The 22,300-nt window shown below is 35.9% G+C and overlaps 3 protein-coding genes across 8 annotated transcripts; 1 reads left to right on the top strand and 2 right to left on the bottom strand.

Moving 5' to 3' along the window:
- Nucleotides 1-801: 801 nt before the first annotated feature.
- On the bottom strand, nt 802-8,580 carry LOC124174656 (T-complex protein 1 subunit zeta). Its single transcript, XM_046553968.1, has 7 exons — nt 8,340-8,580; nt 4,162-4,753; nt 3,464-3,799; nt 2,296-2,361; nt 1,956-2,178; nt 1,167-1,335; nt 802-1,062 (listed from the first exon to the last, which is right to left on the bottom strand). Exons 1-7 carry the CDS (start codon nt 8,474-8,476, stop codon nt 990-992), a joined length of 1,596 nt encoding a protein of 531 aa, XP_046409924.1. The 5' UTR covers nt 8,477-8,580; the 3' UTR covers nt 802-989.
- A 1,785-nt stretch (nt 8,581-10,365) lies between these two features.
- Nucleotides 10,366-19,038, top strand: LOC124175027 (exosome complex component RRP4). Of its 6 annotated transcripts, none has more exons than XM_046554833.1 (4): nt 10,366-10,491; nt 10,606-10,744; nt 11,793-12,033; nt 13,404-19,038. In XM_046554833.1, exons 2-4 carry the CDS (start codon nt 10,710-10,712, stop codon nt 13,923-13,925), a joined length of 798 nt encoding a protein of 265 aa, XP_046410789.1. In that variant the 5' UTR covers nt 10,366-10,491; nt 10,606-10,709; the 3' UTR covers nt 13,926-19,038. The 6 variants fall into 6 exon arrangements, with proteins under 6 accessions (XP_046410789.1, XP_046410786.1, XP_046410787.1 ...); XM_046554830.1 differs by having other exon boundaries at nt 10,606-10,770; XM_046554831.1 differs by having other exon boundaries at nt 10,407-10,491; nt 10,589-10,744.
- Nucleotides 14,453-20,794, bottom strand: LOC124175028 (ras-related protein Rab-9A). Its single transcript, XM_046554835.1, has 3 exons — nt 19,548-20,794; nt 19,219-19,475; nt 14,453-16,361 (listed from the first exon to the last, which is right to left on the bottom strand). The coding sequence occupies exons 1-3, from the start codon at nt 20,025-20,027 to the stop codon at nt 16,343-16,345; spliced, it is 756 nt and encodes a 251-aa protein (XP_046410791.1). The 5' UTR covers nt 20,028-20,794; the 3' UTR covers nt 14,453-16,342.
- Between the last annotated feature and the right edge of the window lie 1,506 nt (nt 20,795-22,300).

The following is a 22,300-nucleotide window of genomic DNA, read 5'->3' as shown; positions in this document are numbered from 1 at the left end:
AATATTCTGGGGATTATTTTTTTACCATAAAAAACTCTGGAGAAAGCTAGAAAGTGACTGTACAAATAGTTATCACCAAAAGTGAATTTATCATCAGCAGATGTTCATTGACTATTATAATATATGAATATTACACTTGAAAATTATAACTATGTTCTAATTTAAGTGTTTCAGGATATATTTCAGACCATTTGTCGCAGTCTGGTCAGCGAGCAGAGTCACTCTAAAACACTAATAAGAATCAAATAAAAAAACACCATGTAATTATTTTGGACGTTCTAATTACAAAACTTTTCTCAAATTATTGATATTTCAGGACGTGTTATTCGATTTTAGTCAGATTCATTTCTATAGCAGATTAAGGATGTTGCTACATTTATCTTCACCATCATTGGTCAAAACAATATTGCTGGACATTTTTTTATCGGGTTTTTCTTTTTTCTTGAGTTTAGATTCAGTTGGTCGACCGATACGTCCTCAATGCAAATAATAACATATCTGTTTTCGTTTCGATCAGAAGGTATAAAAAGTAGTATTTTTGTTAATACCTTTTTGAACTGCGGGCACGAAAAAAAGTGTAAGAATGAATTTAATACAGAATTTAATCATCCTGTATAGGAAATATAATAATCCTGATGATCACAACCTTTTTGTTATGTATGTAAGAACAACCAGAACCAAAATATCTATTGACAAAAATATCACTTTTTGTAACAATACACGAAATGCAGTTAGTTTGAATCGCAGAGAGTTGAGTGAAAATCGCAAATTAGGGGAAAAAAAAATAAAAATTCCTGATGATTGTAAGAAATGTTAGTTCATTATTTGCAAGCGTAATAAGTAACAAATTTTCGTAGTATGCTTAAATTCGATACATGGAAACGCGTGAGGAAATAAAAGTTATGTGTAAAGTCAATGACAAGTAATTAACTTTTAAGCTAATGCATTTGCAGGGATAAATTATATTTTTTGAAGGAGTTTTGCAGAGTTTATCCTTTCAATGAAGACATTCCCGCTCTCATTATCTCGTCGACAAGCAGAAGGTTGCTAGCGATAACAGTGCTGCAACAAAAAAAAAAAATAGTAAAGTAATAAACAAGACGGAAACATGTGTATATTTATAATAAATTCAAAGAACCTTACAAGAGGTTAGAGGAAAGACTTACCAAGAATTGATAATTTGTTTTTTGACGACATAATTATCGTAAATTCCGGCATCCGCAGGTTTGAGAGCTTCACCAGTTGTCACATCCAGTCCGACTGCTTCACCAAGTGCAGTAGATTCTTCCAACAGCTTTACAATGCTGTCTTGGGAGTCGAACCCACTGTTCACAGCTAAGACACAAAGTAATACAAGACCGTTAGTACACCATAATGTAACTACTGATTAGTCATAGAAACGAATCAAAATTCACATGAATCTGACAACATAGTAACTAGAAGATTTGCCAGATGTGTGTAACCTATTACGAGAAATAAGATGTTGATTTGGTTGACTTGGATAGACCAGCCCACGAATTTCCTATTCGGAGACATTTCGAGCTCACTAAACATTAAATGAAACATTCTTATCTTAATTTTTGGTATTAAATACCTCAAAAAGTACTGGATCATTCAGATCCGAAATGTAATCAGTTCTAAATTAGGAAGTCACGTTGATTCGGACGAAAATCATAAAAACCCGTTCAGTCATTCTTGAGATATCCTCAGCAGAAAATTAATCTCTCTCTTTCTAACACACACACACACACACACACACACACACACACACACACACACGCGCGCGCGCGCAAACTAGTCAAAGGCGATCCTCTAGATCTTAAAATGTCGCGATCTAGTGAAAACTCAATTTCTTAATTTCTGAATGATCATTTATACAATTGTTATTACAATAACTTACATTGTTCGCTTTTTACTCTGAAAAGAGAGGAACGGGAAAGTAATAAATCGCTCACCTAGTGTTTTCGGAATGACAAGTAAAGCTTCGGCATAGGCTTGAACACCAAGTCGCTGCTTGCCCTTCACTTGCTCTTTGTAGGCATGAAGTGCCCGACTGGCAGCTAGCTCAACAGCACCGGCACCAGGAACAACAGCACGATCGTTGATCGCATTGTTAATTGCCCTCAGACCATCCCGAACGGCGTCTTTCAGTTGGGTAATAGTGTACTTATTGGGACCCTAAATATTAACAGAAATAAATTATCATTCTAGCCATTTACTACAGAATTGTCGTGATTAAATACCTTTCTTTGCTTTCATTATTTCTAAATTTGTAACCCTTACTGAATAACTTACTTTCAAAAGAATTGTTACAGACGTTGGCTTCTTACAATCTTCTACAAAGGTGTACTTTGTTTCACCCTGAAAAATGTAGAAAGTTTATTACGTAATGAATGAAACTAGTCATCCAGACAATTGCTACAGTCTTCCCAATAGTTGTCCAGGGTGTCTACTCAAACATGAAACCAAAACTCCTAAAAAAAATCAACACTTTTTCAAGTGTAACGTAAATATAATGTCTCATTTACATTTCACAATCCGGTTACATAGTTTTAATCCTTAGAGATATATATACATTAGATCTGTCCTTAAGAAGGGCAAAATCGAATTTTAATGGTCTTACCCCCCAAATTGGTTCGAAATAATTAAAAAAAAAACGTCCAAATTTTAAAAAATTTTTCACTCCATATTTACCCGTACCTAGGAAGCCTTACTTTTTCCCATAAGAAAAGCATTGGTTTTTCGGAATTTTTAATCGTTTTTTTACCGCTGCCGTAATTATCAGCTAAAAAATCGCTAATTCTCAGAAGATGTTGACAGTTGTGTTACCTTTTTGTCCAATTTTTTGGAATTCGATACAAGCATTTTTGGGCTAGATCAATCACATCTTTATTCCCTGTATATTACGAAAAACGCGGAAAAAAGTGAATCGATCTAGCCCAAAAATGCTTGTATCGAATTCCAAAAAATTGGAGAAAAAGGTAACACAACTGTCAATGCTTTTCTTATGGGAAAAAATAAGGCTTCCTAGGCACGGGTAAATATGGAGTGAAAATTTTTTAAAAATTCGGACGTTTTTTTTGAATTATTTCGAACCAATTTGGGGTGTAAGACCATTAAAATTCGATTTTGCCCTTCTTAAGGACAGGTCTAACATACATATTTTTACCATTATCTACGTTATAGAGAATTGTTCATGGAAATATTGAAAAAAAAACAAATATTTCTGAAGTTCTAGGATTCAAGTAAGAATGGAAATGGAAAAAAATACTAATTGTTAGCGAGTATTAAATAATATCTAAGCATCAGAAAAATTAAAATCTTTCTCTTTTTCCAATCTCAACTTGGTTATTTCAAGGTATTGAATTAAAAAGAAAAATACATGTATTGAGAATTTATGGTTTTTAAAGTTTTTCCAGTGAGTAGATGCCCTGTTTTTAATATCACCTTGACGACAACTAACCAAGACATGTTCGTATACAAGCCCTGCCCAACCCAGATTCTCTTCAACTAAATCGTCGACGGAATTCATGGCAGAACCACCACAGGCAAGCCCCAAGCGTTCCATGTTTCTGCGTTTAGCACGACGTAATGCAACGATATTTTCTTTGGCAAGCATGTCCAAAGACGGGGGATCAATTCCTTTCTGGTTGATTATGACGAACGACTTGTCTGTTCCGTCACAAAGTTTTTTCTTCAGAGCAATTATCTTCTTCACACGGTTCTCAATGAATTCACGCTCTGCTGCCAAGAGTTTCTCGCGTTCCTCGGCTGTTTTGTAAAAGAAGCCGCTGTTTACCTAAAGAAATTAGCACATGAGTTGGAAAATCAGGCAATAATTATAGGAAACTTATGCATTCATTCAGAAAATGGTGTAAGGTAATGCAATATTGTTACAGATATGTTGCTCCAAGAGGTGAACCTCATCAATTTGTGTGTACTCCAAATTTCAAAATTGCACCATTTCAAGAAATTTACAGATATTCTAAGGATATCAGGCGTTTTGTATGATTTCAAAGATTTCAGAGATTTTATATGATTTTACAGGTTTTCAACAGGTTCAGTAGACTTGAGGGGATTTTAAATGAATTTTAAAGATTATAAGAGTGATGTACACCAGTATACAAGGGTAAACATTTCATGTTTCTCTCAACAAAATACCTCGCTTTTTTCGTATTCCAAACTGACATTGCAGGTCAAAATATAAGCATTCTCGACTCGCTTTGGCATATCGGGATGCCTAGAGCCGTGATCCATAACAATTCCTCTAACTAATGTAGTATCGGCTGCAGTTCTGTGCTGCATTTCCATTATCTCGACCATGTGTAAATCGGCAGGTTGTTCATCCTGTCTAATGGCCAAGACTGCGTCAACGCAAACTTCAGTAAGCTTGTCCGCTAGGCTAGGATGAATTTTGGTCCTCAGCGATGTCTTGGCTACATCCATAAGTCCTTCTCTGGTGGGCTCGATGGGAATTTTCAGAGAATCCAAAACCTCAATTGTCTTAGCTCTGGCCAATTCAAAACCCTCCGTAAGCATTCTGGGATGAAGTCCTTCGGAGATGTAAAGATCAGCTTGTTTCATAAGCTCTCCAATTACCAGAACGGTACTTGTCGTTCCATCGCCGGTCATATCATCTTGTGCTGTGGATGCACGGGCAATCAGAGATGCTGTTGGATGCTGGATTTGCATTTCGTGCAAGAGGACATTCCCATCTTTCGTGATTTTAATGTCTCCTGCTCCAGACACCAACCTATCAATCATTATTCACAAGTTTAAACATTCGTATGATCTTCACGAATGATTACAAGAGATTTAAAAAACCAAATTAACGTCTGGATAATTATATATTGTAATGTGGCATTTCTAGAACTAGTCAGGTAGCGGTCCGGGATAGTGTTTTGGCAACGGCCTGGGTAGCTTAATGCTCATAGCAGTCGCCCAGGTTCGAATCCCGGTCCAGTCCAAGCCGCTAAACAGTTTTTGCAGACCCGCCGGAAATGTAAGTTACAATATATAATCGCAATATTGAATTTATAGCGACACACCATGAGTGTACTGATGTGCCCACTTTGAAGAAATTATACATTGATACCACATATTTTACCCAGGGTTCGTACGCTTTTTGGAGTCTAAGATTTCCTAATTATTCCAGGTATTCCATCCTTGAAACAGGATTTTTGCAGTAACCTTTCAAGAAATATAGCGTTGATTGACTACAATTTTTTTTATACATTAATACTAATACCTTCAATATGACCTAGTAAATATCTTACTGTCCGACTATCAATTTACAAACAACAGCCTGCGACATCTCGTAAGAAATAAATGAAAGAATGTCTAATATAATATACATAGAATGTATGAGGTGGTGTGAAGAAACAAAATTTGAAGTGCCATTTTTAGTTTTCTTACAGTATTCGTACGTTTTTTGGAATTTGAAATTCCAAAACACTTCATGAAATATGCCACAGATTAATGACAACTCTTTTATACATTAGTACTAACGCCTTCAATATTACTTAGTAACTAACTCACTGTCTGACAATCAATTTGCAAACAACAGCCTACGATAATCCTAAGAAAGAAACGAAAGAAGGTTTGGTATTAAGTAACATACATAGAATGTATGAAGGGTTGCAGTGTAATTTGAAGTGTAATTTTTTTTTTCTCTCAAGATCGGCAGTACTTTGTATGAGAACGAGTTTATTTCTTCGACAGACTAAAAATTCCAATTTTATTTTCGAAATTCCCTGATTGTTCCCTGGTGTAATTCCCTGAGCTTTCCCAGTTTTCCTTGTGCGAACGAACCCTGTTCATGCATATCAATATGAGGAGTTTTAACCCCAACATCAAACTATTATAAGCTTTTTTATCCACTTGTAAAAGCAAATCTGTTTTGATAGTATGTATGGAAACTTGAAACATAACTAGACCGCAGATATTACAAATTAGAGGATATCAAATCCTTTATAACGAAAGTAAGGTTAACATAGAAAATAGTGACTGTATACCATTGAAAGAACGTTTTCTGACACTGACTTGGACCTATGTGAACCTAGCACCCGACTTGACAAAACCTAACTATTTTTTGTTGATTCTTGTAGGTTTTTGTAGATAGTTATTTGCTAGGTTCACATAGGTCTGACTTGGTAACTATTAACTCACTAAAGATAATGTCTGTTACTTTTCAGATTACGTCAACTAAAATTAAGATATCGAGTTTATAAAGGTGCCATAACGTTGTTAAAAATGATATCATAAAAAGTCTTGGAAGGTACCTAATAGATAATCAAAAAGTTAAGAATTACATATTAGTTGGAGATTTCAGCATAAATATATTAGAAGTTGATGCATATAGTGAAGACCTTCTTAATAAACTTTTGTAAAAAGGTTTCGTGCTCCTTGTCCAGATTATAACTAGACCTTCGGATAACAGAGGCTCATGTACATGAGTTTTCCCGATATTGATTGACTTTTTGGATTTTGTTCCACCGTATTGGATCCACTATTTCAAATTTAAAAATTTCAAGTTCACATTAGTAATCAGTGACCCAAGAAACCCCCCTATACCAAGTTTTATCGAAATCAGTTCAGTGGATTTAATGTGCCCCTGAAAAGGTTAAATGGGAAAACACACTCTCTTGCAGGCACGGGTTAGAGTTGAGATTAAAATTTGAAAAAATTAGGGAATTATTTTTTAATTATTTGGAGTCAATTTGTGGAATGAGACTGTCTCATTTAGAAATGACCTTTTTAAGGACCACCCCAGTATGTATGTGCATATATACAGTTGTATCATTTTTACTTCACCCACGTACAGATGATATTCCATCTTTGCAGTATTCAGTGTTTACATTGTATTACTAAGAACTGTGGTGAATAAATTGGAATTGCAATAATTGTTTGGTGTCTTATGCTTTATGTAACAAAAGTATGATTTCCAATTTTTTTGAAAATTTTCAAGATTTTAATTACATAACCTTTACTTAGATGGTTGATATAACTCAACTTGTATCATTCAAATTTCCTCAGAAAAACTTTAACTATATGTTAGAAATATTGTTTCATTCATGTTTACAATATTTGTTCTAAATAACACTGTGGGAGATTTTTTAACAGCTTTCTACTCTTTTACCAACTTTTGAATAAAATAGAGATTACCTATGTTGCTGCCGCAATAGTGGTTTGGGATTTCAATGTTACATTATACTAACGCTTGTAAATTTCAATATTGCTTTCTTAATAACATGTGAAATTATATAAATCAGGTTTAAGCAAATGAAAATGATCACACTTATGAAACTAGATTTCTACTGCTTAGTCAGAAGTATACAAGACAATAAAATTTAAGTTTGATTGCATTATTTCTAAAACAAAACAATGTAGAATTGTGAAAATTGAAATTTTATTGAAGAATGAAAACTCAATCATTATCATCTCCAAAATACTTGAAAAATAAAATCATAACAAGCCTCAGAATATCATTATGACTAAATAATGATTTCTTACAAATTTTCACAGTAGATGTAGGATAAGAATTCACAAATGAGAAGGATGATGCGTGAAATAATGATTAGCATGGATAGCGCGGATTTGATTCTAATTTACTTTGTGCCATTTAAAAAGAAATTGTCTGGCTAAGGGGATGTCAGACGTCCATCAAATATGATAAATCGTGTCTTACAATTCTTTCTGATCTTACGTAAAAAAGTTTATTTAAATTTCAGGTAGTGATAGGGCTTATAATAGATCTTGTGAATTGACTAAGAAAAGTTCGGAAAATTAATGGAAACACTAAAATATTTGCAGCTAGTCTACATTTGATTTGAGGTTATTGGATTTAAAGTGCACGCTCCTGCAGCTGAATCAGATATTTTTTTCATTTCATCATAGATTTTCTGAACTTTTCTCACTCGACCCACAAGTCTATTTCTATCATCATAAGTTTGAAGACATATCAGCACTCGGATAAAGTAATAATTATAAAATACAATTTGCCGCATGTGACAGAATTCCGGTAGCTCTTTACAACTACTCAATAATAGGTCTGAACAACATTTATCACTATTTTCGGCGTTTAAAACCAAAATCAGTATAAGGCCTCTATGGGTGTACGTGTATAAGTGGATGTAATCATTGTGGATGACCTTATATGGATACAAATTTTGGTACGTTAATTGGCTACAATACATGAGCTAGGATTTTATGATTGAGAACGGAATGAAGGCTCATGGTAACAGATAGAGTAACTTATTATTTTGGCGATTGAGACAGCGCCGACGAATTGACATAGGTTGGTGATTTGTGTGATCACATGTGCGGCGAAATCGACTTACATCTTCATAGTCCCTTTCGGTCCCAGGTTTGTTCTCATCACATCTTGGATGCCTTTTGCTGCCGATATATTAACAGCCAGAGCTTGAGCCGCTCGTGCAAACTCAGCTTTCGGGTTTAGGAGACTAATCGCTGCCATTTCTTTATTATTCTTATAATAAATAACGTAAGATAATCGTAACGCCGCGAATACACCCGCTTCGAGAAACAACTGCAGTGCCTTTTAGATCAGAAAACTTTCAATTAATGAATGTGAGTAATCCACGGTATAAGAATAAGAGGTGGTCCGACTGCCTTATACTCCCTGTGTTGAGCTCTGTGATTATTATGTCTTAGTACGACGGAAATCCGCCAGGGACCTCATGCGTCGGTAAGGATGAGCAGGGTCCCTAGATTAGGAAAGTCAAGGGTAAGTTCCGATATACACTGCGAGCACTGTTCAATGCTCTTACTGGGGAGAAATTCGTTCCGTACAGTATACAGTCGCAGTATCCTAGGGAAATATATGACGTCATAAATCGTCGCCATTTTTCTACTGTGAACACTGGTGCTTTCGAGGTAAGGTACTCTTAGTGCTTTGATCACGTGATCAACAACGTTCAGAAATGTAACAGCTTCCACTATTGATAATTGTTATTATTGAATATTGTCATTTAAAAATACCGGCCGTTAAAAACAAAAATGGAACATTTGAATAAATTGTGTTTATTGCAATGTGAAACAAATATTATGTATGAAATGAAAGTAACGCCAAAAAATGTCGATCACAGTATACTGTACTGCGTTCCGTTTTGAGCAGTAACCAGTATAGCTAACTATAAAGGAACGGTTTCGCAGTATACTAAATTGACGTCATACCTTACAGTGCTCGCAGTGTATATCGGAACATACCCCAATACACGCGTGTTCCAGTTTTTCTCACTATAACGTGGGCAAAATGTTCTATGCACGTTCGCCCAAAAAACATCAAACTTACATTACCGCATTAACCAGTTTTGACCAATCTTGCTCAATGTTTTGAGGTTAAGCATTAACGAGTTGCGCCCCTAGTGTCCTGACGTTCACGAAATAAATAGAAGCACGTATATATTTTTAGGTTAATCATTGTGACAGGTCAGAAATCAGAACCACACCAAGTGCTTTCAATTCAGAGCACAGTGTGACACAGCGTACAAATTTCTATTGTAAGCGGCCAATCAGGGCAAAGGAATAGACCAGAAATGTTTACACCGTGTCATATTGTGCTCTAAATGGAAGCATCCATTGTCATATGAAACTTTTGGCGCATTCTCACTAATTTTTTTTTTGCCCACGCTTGTCTTGACCTGTCTAATCTAGGGACCTTGGCAACACCATAGACTTATAAAAATAGACTGAGCGCTCCTATAAAAGGCACTGACAATTACATATAAAGGACAAAGATATACCAGGAGTACTGCTCTCTCTTTTCAATCGGCCTCATGGTGGGAGACAACGGAGCAGTAGAACAGCTACAGATATAGGCACATAATTTCGCCTCATTCTCCTCTATCGCCTCGATCCCCGCCACAAATATCGTCAGAGAGAGAAGGGAGTACTCCCGACATATTTCTGTCCTTTAAATGTTTCATTCAAATGGTTCACAAGAGCGCTCGGTCTATCTTTATAAGTCTATAGGCAACACAGAGAAACTTACAGCGCCACAGTCGGTCGAATGCGAAAGTGTACCTACCTTTGAATATAATGGGTGCTTTCCATTTACTGAGTCAAATCGACTCGTGTCGCTATTTCTGGTGTAACCGGCCAATCTGGGCAAAGGAATACACCAGAAATAGCGACACAAGTCGACTTGAGTTAGTAAATGGAAAGCACCCAATGGATCCAGCTCCCATTTTAAAATGTACTTTTGTAGAGTTAGGCCCGGTCCACAACCTCCACACCTTGACATTAAAACCGAGTTTACCGCTTAAACCTGGTTGAACCAAAGGTTATAAACCAACAACCTATCGCAGCGCTGGCATTGCTTGTTACGCTGCGCCTGATGGCTGGCAACATAAATAAGCATATATACTTGTTATATACCTCTATGAATTTGGCAACAACAGCTTATTTTGTTTTACAATTCAGCGCGTATCTCCAGCCTATCCTGCAGTACCAATAGTGAGCTAGTACAAAGTATGAAAGTATTACAATCAGTTGTTTTAATTTTAACTTTTCCATACGATTTGAAAAACTTTATTAACCGTCATAAGAATCCGCAATAATTAAACAGTGTGTTTCTTCTACAAGAATACTTGAGGATACAGTACATAACCTGAAAATGAATGATGAAGACATGATCCGCGTGCGACTGGCAGTTCATCGCACAAATACGAATTTATCTAACGGTGACCATGGGATGCCCAGATATTATACACCCGGTGAAGAGGTGTGTAGTCAGCCTGACTTCATGAGGTACATCATAATCCATCTTATCCAACGAGCTCTTCTATCTCCCTAGTGGCTATTACCTATTGAGGAATGTGCTAAATCCGCTTATACCTATTTTCCCGCTTTTTCCAATAATACTCCTTACACAGTCCAACCAGATCCCGTGTGACGCATCACCCAATAAACGAGTGAAGATTAAATCCATTTTAATTGATCAATAGAAAATCCAAAAAATAAAATTGCAATTGTTATAAAAGCTTGGATTACTAGTTGAATCCGTTCCAATCGTAGTTTCTGTACCAATAAAGGCTGGTTATCAGATATCAGGTGTCATTACAGTTATAGTCATTGGAACCTATCAAATACAAGTAGAGTGTAGGCCAAAATATATGAGCAATTATATTTCAGAATTCGGAATCTTGTCATAGATTGAATTGGAGTTATAGCAATTTGAATTTCCACAATAAAGATCGATTCGAAAACTATCAACGCACTAATGCTATTCACTGATTAACATGGATTTAACCTGTTGCAGTAATTAAACAGAAATAAATGGATTGAACTTGATTTGATAATGAAGTATCAAACTGCATTTCAAGTGAATTTAAAAGTGTACAAAACAATCAAATGAAAATGGATAGAGATGTGATTATACAGTATAAATTGAATTGAGTCTTAATGATATTATGATCGTAATAAAAAAGAAATGAAATCAAAACCGTAGGCAATTATTCAAAACTATAAAATGATTGATTTAGTTTAACCTTTATATCATGCCATCAGTTTTCTTCTGAAAATCGGGGTTTACAGCCATCAAAACAAATCTGTTTCAAAACGGTCTAATATACCTTTTATTTTTTTTTATTTTCTGGGTAAAGCAAAATCACTGAGCTTGATTGGATGAATGAATGTCTGCAGAGTGTTATGCATGAAAGTTCTTAATCCTATTTAAATTCAAGCTATATCACCAATTATGTACAAAGAGGACTCATGATTTGAAATTCATTAACTTTGAATTCAATTCTGTGTATTGTAATGTTATAAAGAGGTCATGGGACATACATGGATGACAATGACACGCTGCGCGCATCCGTCGCTGGTGTGCTAGAAAAAGTGAATAAACTGATATCTGTGAAACCTTTGAAGGCACGATACCAAGGTGAAATTGGAGATGTAATTGTCGGCCGAATTACAGAGCTTCAGCAAAAACGCTGGAAGGTTGATACTAACTCAAAATTGGATTCGGCCCTACTTTTATCCAGTGTCAATCTTCCTGGTGGAGAATTGGTAGGTTTGATTACCCCATCAATTTTCTCTACAATCTCCATGCAAAACAAGATTAGTGTTTTTTTTACAATGAAGTTCAATTTAGTAACAATGTTATTACAATACTGAAAAGTAATCACTGTTGTGCAGCACTAGGTTGCCTTACTGCCTTATTAAAATTTTTTGATTTCCGAACAATCCTAATTTTGTGAAATAACGTGATTTCTCAGACATATGTTGTTACATCAACGTTACAAACCATATTTCGAATATTACTCTGAACTTGAGATGTTTCTAAGAACGAGTGTTTACCTATATGTGATTTACTGCACTTAAGGTCATGTAGTACTTCTATCTTTACTAACCGAGCAAACTCACCCTTTTTATCCCTACATTAAATACACAGACGAACGGAAAGGGTTTAAATTTTGACGGTGCATCTTTTCTTATGTATATCCTGAAAATCATGAAAAAAAAGTATCGTTTCTTGACATGTGTAACTATTGACATTGACGATTTTCGCGATATGAGTAATTTCCTGAATGCCGCTACAAAAGAGCGATACATCATCGAAATTTGAACCCTTTCCGTTCTTTTGTTTTTTTAATATAGAAAGAAAAAGGGTGAATTTGTTCCGTCGGTCAAGGTAGTATTACAAGACCTTAAGGTTGAATGGGCCTTACTGTCTGAATGATAATTGGAAAAGCGAAAATTCCGTTCGAAAAATCACCTACTATGTTATATGCACCAATCATGGTGAACACGGATGAAGCAACATCCTAACTGAGTAATAGTAATGAGGTTGAAGTTGGTAAAGTTATTGCAACGATGCGTGGTTGGGAAAAATCGTTACTTCGCATCTTCAGGATTGTTTAAAATTTAGTAAACCATAATAAACAAAACCTATTCATATGTTGAAAAGCCAACTCGTTGAAAATCATTCTTAAATTGAACAATATAATTATTTTTTCCCCGCTTTTTGATTACGGTAAGGTTACTAACTTCAGCTTCGTTAATAGTAATAGTTGGAAGTAAATTTGATTAACACAAACTAAAATATCAATAATATGAGAAAAAGTTTAATATTTAAAACATTCAGAATGATTGAACTCTGGTGCTTGGTGATTCTAATTTAATGTTCTGACTTATTTTGTTGATTTTGAAGATTTCTGGAATGTTTACCAGACAATTTGCAAGGGTGGTCTAGTCAGTGAACAAAATGAATCCAAAATCTTTAGATTCGGACATTTGTGTTCACTATCATTGACGCAAACAACACTGCTGGAAATTTTTTTAACGGTTCTTTTCTCTATTTCCAACTTCTCACTTAAGGAGTACGGCACATTCATTCCTATGTAGAATGTCTGCCATTATTCAAAAATACCTTTCAGAGGCGGAGATCAGCAGAGGATGAACAAACGATGCGACGTTACTTGCAGGAGGGTGATTTGATATGTGCAGAGGTGCAAAATGTCTTCGCTGATGGTTCGCTGTCATTGCACACAAGGGTTTTGAAGTATGGAAAACTTTCACAGGGGATTTTGTTGAAAGTGCCACCTTCGCTGATTAAACGAAAGAAGGTTCATTTCCACAATTTGTTAATTGGCGCCAATTTGATACTGGGGAATAATGGTTATGTGTGGATAGGTGCTAGCATTCACAACACCGATCGGACAGAAGGTGGATTTGCTCAAGATTTGTCCCGTATACCGCAGCAGGATCGAGAAATGTGCGCGCGATTGCGAAATTGCATTTTGGCTTTGGCTCGATCCAACATTTTACTCACTGATACATCAGTAATTTACGCTTATGATGAATCTACCAAATACTCTGCGAATGAGTTGCTACAACCTGAAGCTGCACTCGACGTCGCACTTCTCACACAGCAGAGGCTTGGTGAGAGAATTGATTGAGACGAAGTTAGCAACACAGAATCACCAAGCTATGTACTCGTTTAAAATACATGCGAGTTTACAAAACATTGCAGTATGACAGTCGTGAAAAATGTACGTTTTTAATATTTGTGAAACTGTGAAGTTGAGGATAACATTTTGCTTGACCCAAGCAGCAAAATAAGCTAACATAATGTCAAAATTTTCGAACATATTAATACGTATTTTAATTTTTTACTTTGATAAATTCAGACAAACTGCTTGTTAATTATAGCCATAAGTAAAATAAAAAGAATTTGAATTTCAATACAATTTTTTCATATTATAAACACGAAAGTATATTTTGAATCAAGTAAAAAATCGCCATCATTGATCACGAACGTTGACAAACCTTAGGAGTTTCATCACTGAACAAAGTTAGAATAATAAAGGTATGGATGAGAAGTTATAGATCAATTTTGATTCTGAAAATGTTAAAAACTTTAAAGTTGTATGTTGAAGAATTGAGGGTTTAATATATCTACTGTAACAAATAAACTTATCATATGTTATTTCAAATTTGATAAAACTTTTATTGATGGACAATTGAAAAATGTATAGGAAATAAAAATAAGAGTGGACGAGAATAACACAAGAGTGTATTACGTTAGACCTTTGGTTTGCGCTCAAAAATACAATGCTCTAAATTAGAAAGCAATTACACATTTGAAACTGCGCTGTAAAAATAAACATATTATGATACGGTTGTATACATATATATAAGAGCAGTATTGAGCTTTTACGTTGTTTTCTTTCTTCCTTTGCTTTGATATGATTAGATTTAGATGCTTATTATATTATTATCATTATATTATTATTATATTAATATAGTTATTCATTATAGTAAGTTTGTTTCCGACATACAGCTATACAAAAGCACCGCATACACATCTGACACAAAAATCAGCATGAACCAGTTCTGTGAGGTCGAGTCAATAACTGATAACCGAATATTCTCATTTTATTTTTCTCTCTTTCGAATTATTAAATATTGACTTCAGCACTAATCATTGAAATGTTCGAACATGACATGAAATTTCAACGGTCAGTCGAATACAGTTGGTTTGATAAATAGCATATTGTATGACAAGGAACCAAACTCGGTCTTTTTGGCCCGAGTGTAAATTCGCAATATGAGTCGTAGGTGAGCCGAAGAGGAATATTGCAAATACGCGAGGTTAAAAGACCGTTGCCTTCTTGTTGCACACGATTCTTTATATAACAAAAATATGTTGTGCCTTTTTCACGACGCACGAAATTGAGGTTAGGGTTGCGTCAGGTCAGATTCGTTCGCGACAGCGCATGCGCGCAGTACAGAAAAGATCACTTTCAACTGCTAGGACTAAAGTGGTCTTTTCAGTATCCCGTGCATGCGCATTCGCACTCACTCAACCGTCATAGAAACGGGTACTTTGTGTACGGAAAACACGCAAAACATGCTCGTTATATAAAAGCATACTCATTCGAATTATACTTTGATTCTGAAATTGTACAAAAGCTATTAAATTCAAGGCAATGTACAGGCTGAGGATAATGGGGTTTGCGCATGGGACTTGTAGAGTTCAAGTTTAAAAATAATAAATAAAAGATTCTAAATCTAACAGTCTTGAAAAGTGAAGAGAAAACTAGGATTGCGATGAGTGAGAAAATTCGGGAATTAATGACCATTCAAATAATTATTGTCAAATGTTGAAAATATTTCAGCATGATTATCATTTTATTTTTACGAGGCATGTCTAATAAAATAAATATCACCGGTACTAAATCTGAACTGAGTCTTTGATCTGTGTTTTTCTAATTTGAGAATGTTACAAATATACATTTTTTTAATAATAAAATTTTTAGATAAATAATGCTCATAAAGTAGCCGTGTATCACAAGGTGTAGTAATCTCAACCTATCTAAGAGTTTGTGTTAGTACATGATAACCGCGGCCCCATTTCATTCCTCAGGTACGATTATTTATTACATTGCGATAATAAGGCAAAAATGTGCTTCAAAGCTATTGGTATATTCTACAATTCATAACTAAGTCTTATTTTACGTATTTATGATTATTGTTAAATATCATCACAAGCCGGTGGGATATTTAGGTAAAAGACTTGAAATACTGTGCAGTGTCATGAGCTGCTTCTAATCACAATCGAGTAGCAAGGGTATAATCATCTTCATTTAATATGATTGCACTATATCTTAAGTAAATATAAATAGAGTAAAAATAAAAAACAGTGTCGTTTTTTTAATTTTCTACAAACTCAAAAATTAGTACTACTTTTGGCTCTGTGTGTGTTTAGCTAAATACAGCGTTAATATTTGATGTATTTATTTCTCTTTAAAGGTGTGATACATACAGTGTTGTACGTAGCAAAAATTTTCCACGAACGTGTTACGTTTTCTCTTCAAATTACTTTGTTAGACCTATAAGAAACAAAGCATGCCTAGTGAAGTCTTGCGAACATGATTTATTTTACTTTATCTTTTTGTATTTTTTTATGAAGAAGCATGCATTCTTCATGATTTTAGATCAAAATTTGGATGGGTTATCCTATTATTCGGTTTTTAAACCAACTTCCAATTAATCAATCATTGGTGCTACTGTATAGTTAAGTATATTTATGGGAAAAGGTGCGAACAGGCAACTGATTCTTTTTATTGGTTAGTTGTAAAACTTTAAATTGTGTTGAAAATCAATGGGCTAGACTGTCTGAATGAAAAGTTAGGAAAGGAGGAAACTTGTTCCAAATATTACCAAAAATGTTGGTATAAAGTTGGGTGGTCCTTAAAAAGGTAATTTTTTAATGTCCACTATTTCACCTTCCAAATTGGCGCCGAATAATTCCCTAATTTTTTCAGATCTTTATCTCGACTGTAACCCGTGCCGCCAGAGGGTTTATTTCCCCATTTAACCCTATTCAAGGAAATAGCAAATCTACCAAATGGATGTCGAATAAATATGATAGAGGAGTTCCTTGGATCGCTGATTATGAATCCAGACTCAAAATTTTGAAGTTCAACATAGTGGATCCAATATGGCAATACCAAGTGACTTTTGGGATGTTTGTCTACCATATTGGATCCACCATTTTGAATTTCGTAATTTTGAGTCCAGATTTGTAATCAACCATCCAAGGAACTCTCCGATGTCAAATTTCATCAATATGAGTTTGCTAGCTTTACTGTTCCATTGAAAAGGGTTGAATGGGAAAATCAACCCGCTGGCGGCAAGGATTAGAGTTGCAATAAAAATGTGAAAAATTAGAGAATTATTGTTGAATTATTTAAAGCTGATTTCGGGGGGTGAGGTAGTCGAAATTCGAAAATGATTCTTTTAAGGACCACCCTAATGTACAGCAGAGTCTCTAACTCCAGACGTCACAATTGCACGTTGCCTCCAATCATAAATGTCAACACTGCTCGTTATCCAGACCTACAAATGTCACAACTCGTTATTTTCCTAAGCAAAGCAATCGCAAACGAGCCTACTTTAGTTACAATAAAGTATGATAGATTAGCTCACTAGCTCACCAGCTATTCGCTGCAATGTAATTGATTGCCGCTATTAGGATATTATTAACATGAGTGTATTGCAACAAAAAAATGTTACATGCTGTTTGTAATATTTGACAAATCTCTGCTAGCTCGTGTATCAATACTTGTTGAAGGTGCGCCAACTGTACTTACAGCGTATCATAAGCGGTCCATTGCTCGTTGATTACACGATGATTGTAATAAATGTGCACCATTGCGTCTAGGATGGAATACAAATTTTACCTAATACTGAGTCGAGACTGTAGAGAAAAAGTGCTAATCAGTACGCATAAATCTTTCAATATTTTAAAGGAGGTTGATTGATGCAGAAGCGCTTTATGTGAATGTTTTTCATTTCCATTCAGAATCTGAGAAAATTAGATTTAATTATTAATTTTGAAAATAGCTGTAAGGTGTGTTGGCAATTTAGCACGATGTTAAGACTTGTTGCAGCGAATCGCCGGTAACCACCTTTAGATAGGCAAGCTGACGTACTTTACTTTATTGTAACCATAAGAGACTCCCTCGCGTTTGTTTTGCTTCATAAAATACTAGTTAGGGATGACATGCGGTCGATACGACCCATTTTTGCAACACTAAGGTTTGGCAATTTGGCAGTTTTGGAGGTCGAGACTTTGATATGCACACAGGAATGTTATTTGCGACAATGATTGCAAAGACAATTAATACAATATCCCTCCTATCTAACAGAATTGAATCTAATCAAATTCAAATAAAAACTTGAGAAATCAGCAATTTGAGAAAAAGCTGTGCGATTCGAATGTTCAAACGATTAAACTCCGGTATTCATGATCTGATTTTAATGTTTTGGGCTCATTTTATTTGTTTAGTTTTTGTTAGTTTAAATTTTAGTTGTATTCCATCTCTGCATAATATGATATTTTTGTGCCACATTTTGTTACTAACGTAACTGGGTTTTTCAGAGATAAAAAAAAAAAAAAACGTATTCCAACAAGATCCCCATAAATTGTCAGAAAAACATACAAGAAATTTGACGTTATAATCAAAATGTGCAAATTTTATTCTGCACTCAACATCTGTCCTATCGTACTTACAAAAATCAACTTAATTATTAGTAGAATCTTTTTCAAGTGATCTCTCAAAAACTGTGGTGAATAAAATAAGCCCGAAAATATTAAAATAAAATAAAATAAAACAACGTTTAATCATTTTTACCATGTGAATTAGAACTACCTTCTGTCAAATTGTTAATATCAGCTTGCGTTATTCAAATCAGCTTAGACGCATTTTTATTCCATAATAGGGATCTTGTTTTACTCATGCTTTCTAATATTAGTGCAAATTGACATTGCTAAAGATTTTTTGAATGGTTTGACTTTCTAAAATTTGATAGAGATAATTCAGACGATTCATTCTTAATGTTAGTTTCACAAAAGTATCAGTCAAATTCGTGAATAATCTATTCGCAATCTATTATAAGGTCCAATATCAGTTAAGAGTGTGATGTGTCTTGTTTAAACAGCTGGTCCATTTGGACAGTTGCGTTCAACATCGAAAACAGTGAATAAAAACTACACAAGCGTCATTTGACTTTGTGTTATAGTTTTGGTTAAAATGATCGTTCAAACAAAAAGAACCCAACTGAATATACGCTGTAATAATCAACCGATGTATCGAATATAACACAACAATTCAAGGTGTGGAAGTAACAGGATATACGCGTCCATTTTTTAATCACATTTTAAACTCGTTATTGATGACCTACTCTGCTGTTGAGGCTGGCATACAGCAGCTGGTGCGATGCGGAGATTGCTGTTTGGACAGATCGACCGTATCTTCGACGATCGGACGCTCTAGCCTCGCCTCCAGTCTAGCCCAGGCAGCAACCGCAGCACCAAAGGCGGCTTCGACGTTCGTCGCGTCCTTGGCCGATGTTTCGACAAGTGGAGAATTCCCGTTCTCAAGACACCAGGCTTTTGCCTCCTCCGTAGAAATCTGTTTTTCCGACTCAGGAACGTCGACCTGCAAAAAAATGGCCGATCGAGTCGCAGCCTGAGCTTTGGTCTATAAAGCTGGCTATTGAAGCGGACGAACCTTGTTTCCAATCACGATGAAGGGGAACGTCGATCCTTCTTGAACATCCGCATAGTAAAGGAACTCTGTTCGCCAGAGGGCCAAGTTCTGGAAGCTGGTTCTGTCGTCGACAGCGTAGGTTAGCAGGCAGATGTCAGAGCCTCGGTAGAACGGCGTTCTGAGTGTTTTGAACCGCTCTTGACCCGCAGTGTCCCAAATCTGGAGCGTGTATGCCTCACCGTTGATTTCAATGTCTTTGTTTAGGAATTCAACACCGATCGTGTGAAAGCTGTGCTCGTCAAAGTGATTTGAAACAAACCTATTCATCAGACACGACTTCCCGACACCCCCGTCACCCAAAATAACTACTTTCAACAACGTCGACCTCTGGGAATTGCGATTTGGAAAGTTCGACACACGTGGCGCCCCGCCAGCTACATTATTACTTGCAGACATCTTAAATGCCTTTTGTCTACCGTATTTATTCTTTCCTTTACGCATTCGCTTATCAAGCTAGTTATAGTATTAATAACGGTTTTGGCAGAATTATAACGCAATTCTCGTTACGGTTACCCAAAAAGAAAGGCTACTTCAATCCATAATCACTGTTCATGTATAATCTCGAATTGCATGTCACCGCAGAAGCGATTCGTCAGAGCTCAGATTGTTTCTTCTACTCGATACAGTTCTTCACTCGATCGAAACATTCGCTTAGTTCAAAAGTTAGCTTATCTTATGTTAAAATTTAATCCCGTATTCGTTGTTTGAGTATTAAAGAACCCCGGTCATGGATACGTAACCTTTGTATAATTCGACTGATATATATTTATTCTCCGAGTATAAACAATTTCCGAGGAATATTACATTGAGGTTCATGAAATTAAGTTTTACACACGGTTGAGTTGTAAACGATATAACTTTGATTTCTACTTCTTGCTAATTACGTTTCAAATAGATCACTCCCATTGTCCGGGGTGTGACTTGATCACACTGTCAAATGACTCACTGTCGCGACGACTACAAGAATTTTATTTACTTATTGGCATTAATTCCAATCTAGATCATCGTTAGTCATTCACTCTAAATTACATCAATATCGCACTTATTGTCATTCAATGATCACTTCGCATCGTACGTAATTTTCATACGTCACAATCGAACCGCCCGAATCAATCGATGACAGCCGATTTTTGACATGTCGCGAAGGACAAAAACCCGCTGATACATTGCAGACGACAGATCATGGTGGCCATATTTAGCCTAGTATCGTAAGCCAAAGCATGGAGCATGGGCATAGAGATTACACAAGAAGTATGAACTCAAATAGGTAAATTGACAAAACTTGTCACGTTCACGTTAGGTTTATCTTTTGTACCACTAGTGTCGCTAGTGTTCCTTTTGTACCAGAGTGTCATTGGCACTGGTCATTGGCTGCAAGCACGGAATCGTTGACTGAAGAATATAAAGACAGTTGCCCTAATGGGCTTTGGTGTGACAACCGAAAAACGTCGCGCGCTTGCGCTCCCTGAGATGTTCCAACGGTAGAGTTGAGAACTTATTGCAGAACATCAGAGAGTTACCGATTTCGACATGATGCTGGCTGCATTCACCTTTCGAGTAACACAGTCTTCGCAATGGTAAGCCCAAGTCATTACTTAGCCTGTGTGTACTTACCGACTTGTCGGCCATACAAGAAATTAATAATGACAATAAATTTCTTCCAAAATTCTTAGCAAAACAGTGATTGAATTGAAGTATAGGTACCCGAGAGAAGAATGTACACATGTTTAGATCAGATGTAATAATGATGCAGAAACCAAAAAGTATATATACATATATATATATAGGTATAGATCGATGACGTCGGAAGAAAAAAATTTTGGGTGACGTCACTCTCTGAACATCCGAAGATCCGAACATCCAAACTTTGGTGGCAAACTTTAATATTATGTATCATGTATGATGTATAATGATTTTAGTTTGTACATTTCAGACAAGAAATACGTACCTTATCTTTCCTGCCGATTCCAGACTCATAAACGGCTAGGCCCTCCGATGGTCAGTCGTTGACTAGAGATATATTCTTCAGTTAACGGGTCAGTGAATAACGCTGCCGTACTGCGATAGTTGGATAATAAAAATTCTTGCTCGTACCTTTCGAATGTGTGTTAAAATACATTCGAAGTTTCAAGAAGCTTCGTTCTATCCCTCCCTATCAAAAAAAAAAATCGCCGACAATCACCTTTTTAGGTCTTTAAATCAGGACACTGCGTTAAATACTGTCTCATATACGGAGCATCCATTTCATCTTGATCAAAATTAACGCATTCGTGATGTATTACAGGTACTCTGAATTTTTTTCCATGACAACACTTTTCGAAAAACAATTCCGCTTTTCTACCCAACGTAGATACTTCACATGCGACTAGCTAAAACAGCGTTTCGCTTCTGTGCCTACGAAAATTCAAGATTGAGAGAGCAAATGAAAAGTTGTAGGAATAATTATGAATATTAATGTTATAGAATACATAGAGGAGCAGGGGTACGAAGAGGACGAAGGTGGTCGGAGGTGGTCGGAGGTGGTTGGAGTGTTACGTGCCAGCCGGTATCCACGGCGGCGCCCTCCCTGCGCCCTACCTGACCAGCGTGCAGTTATCATAAGAGAGCCTCACGTGCTCTTACCGATAGTCGTAGATTAATACTAACACACATAGCTACCATCATAACGTCCAAATCCTTATATCGATAGTTCTCACACGCTAGATCAACCGTTA

The sequence above is a fragment of the Neodiprion fabricii genome, chromosome 2, assembly GCF_021155785.1.
Source record: "Neodiprion fabricii isolate iyNeoFabr1 chromosome 2, iyNeoFabr1.1, whole genome shotgun sequence".
Classification (NCBI taxonomy): Eukaryota; Metazoa; Arthropoda; class Insecta; order Hymenoptera; family Diprionidae; genus Neodiprion; species Neodiprion fabricii.
This window is presented reverse-complemented; position numbering and strand designations above follow the sequence as displayed.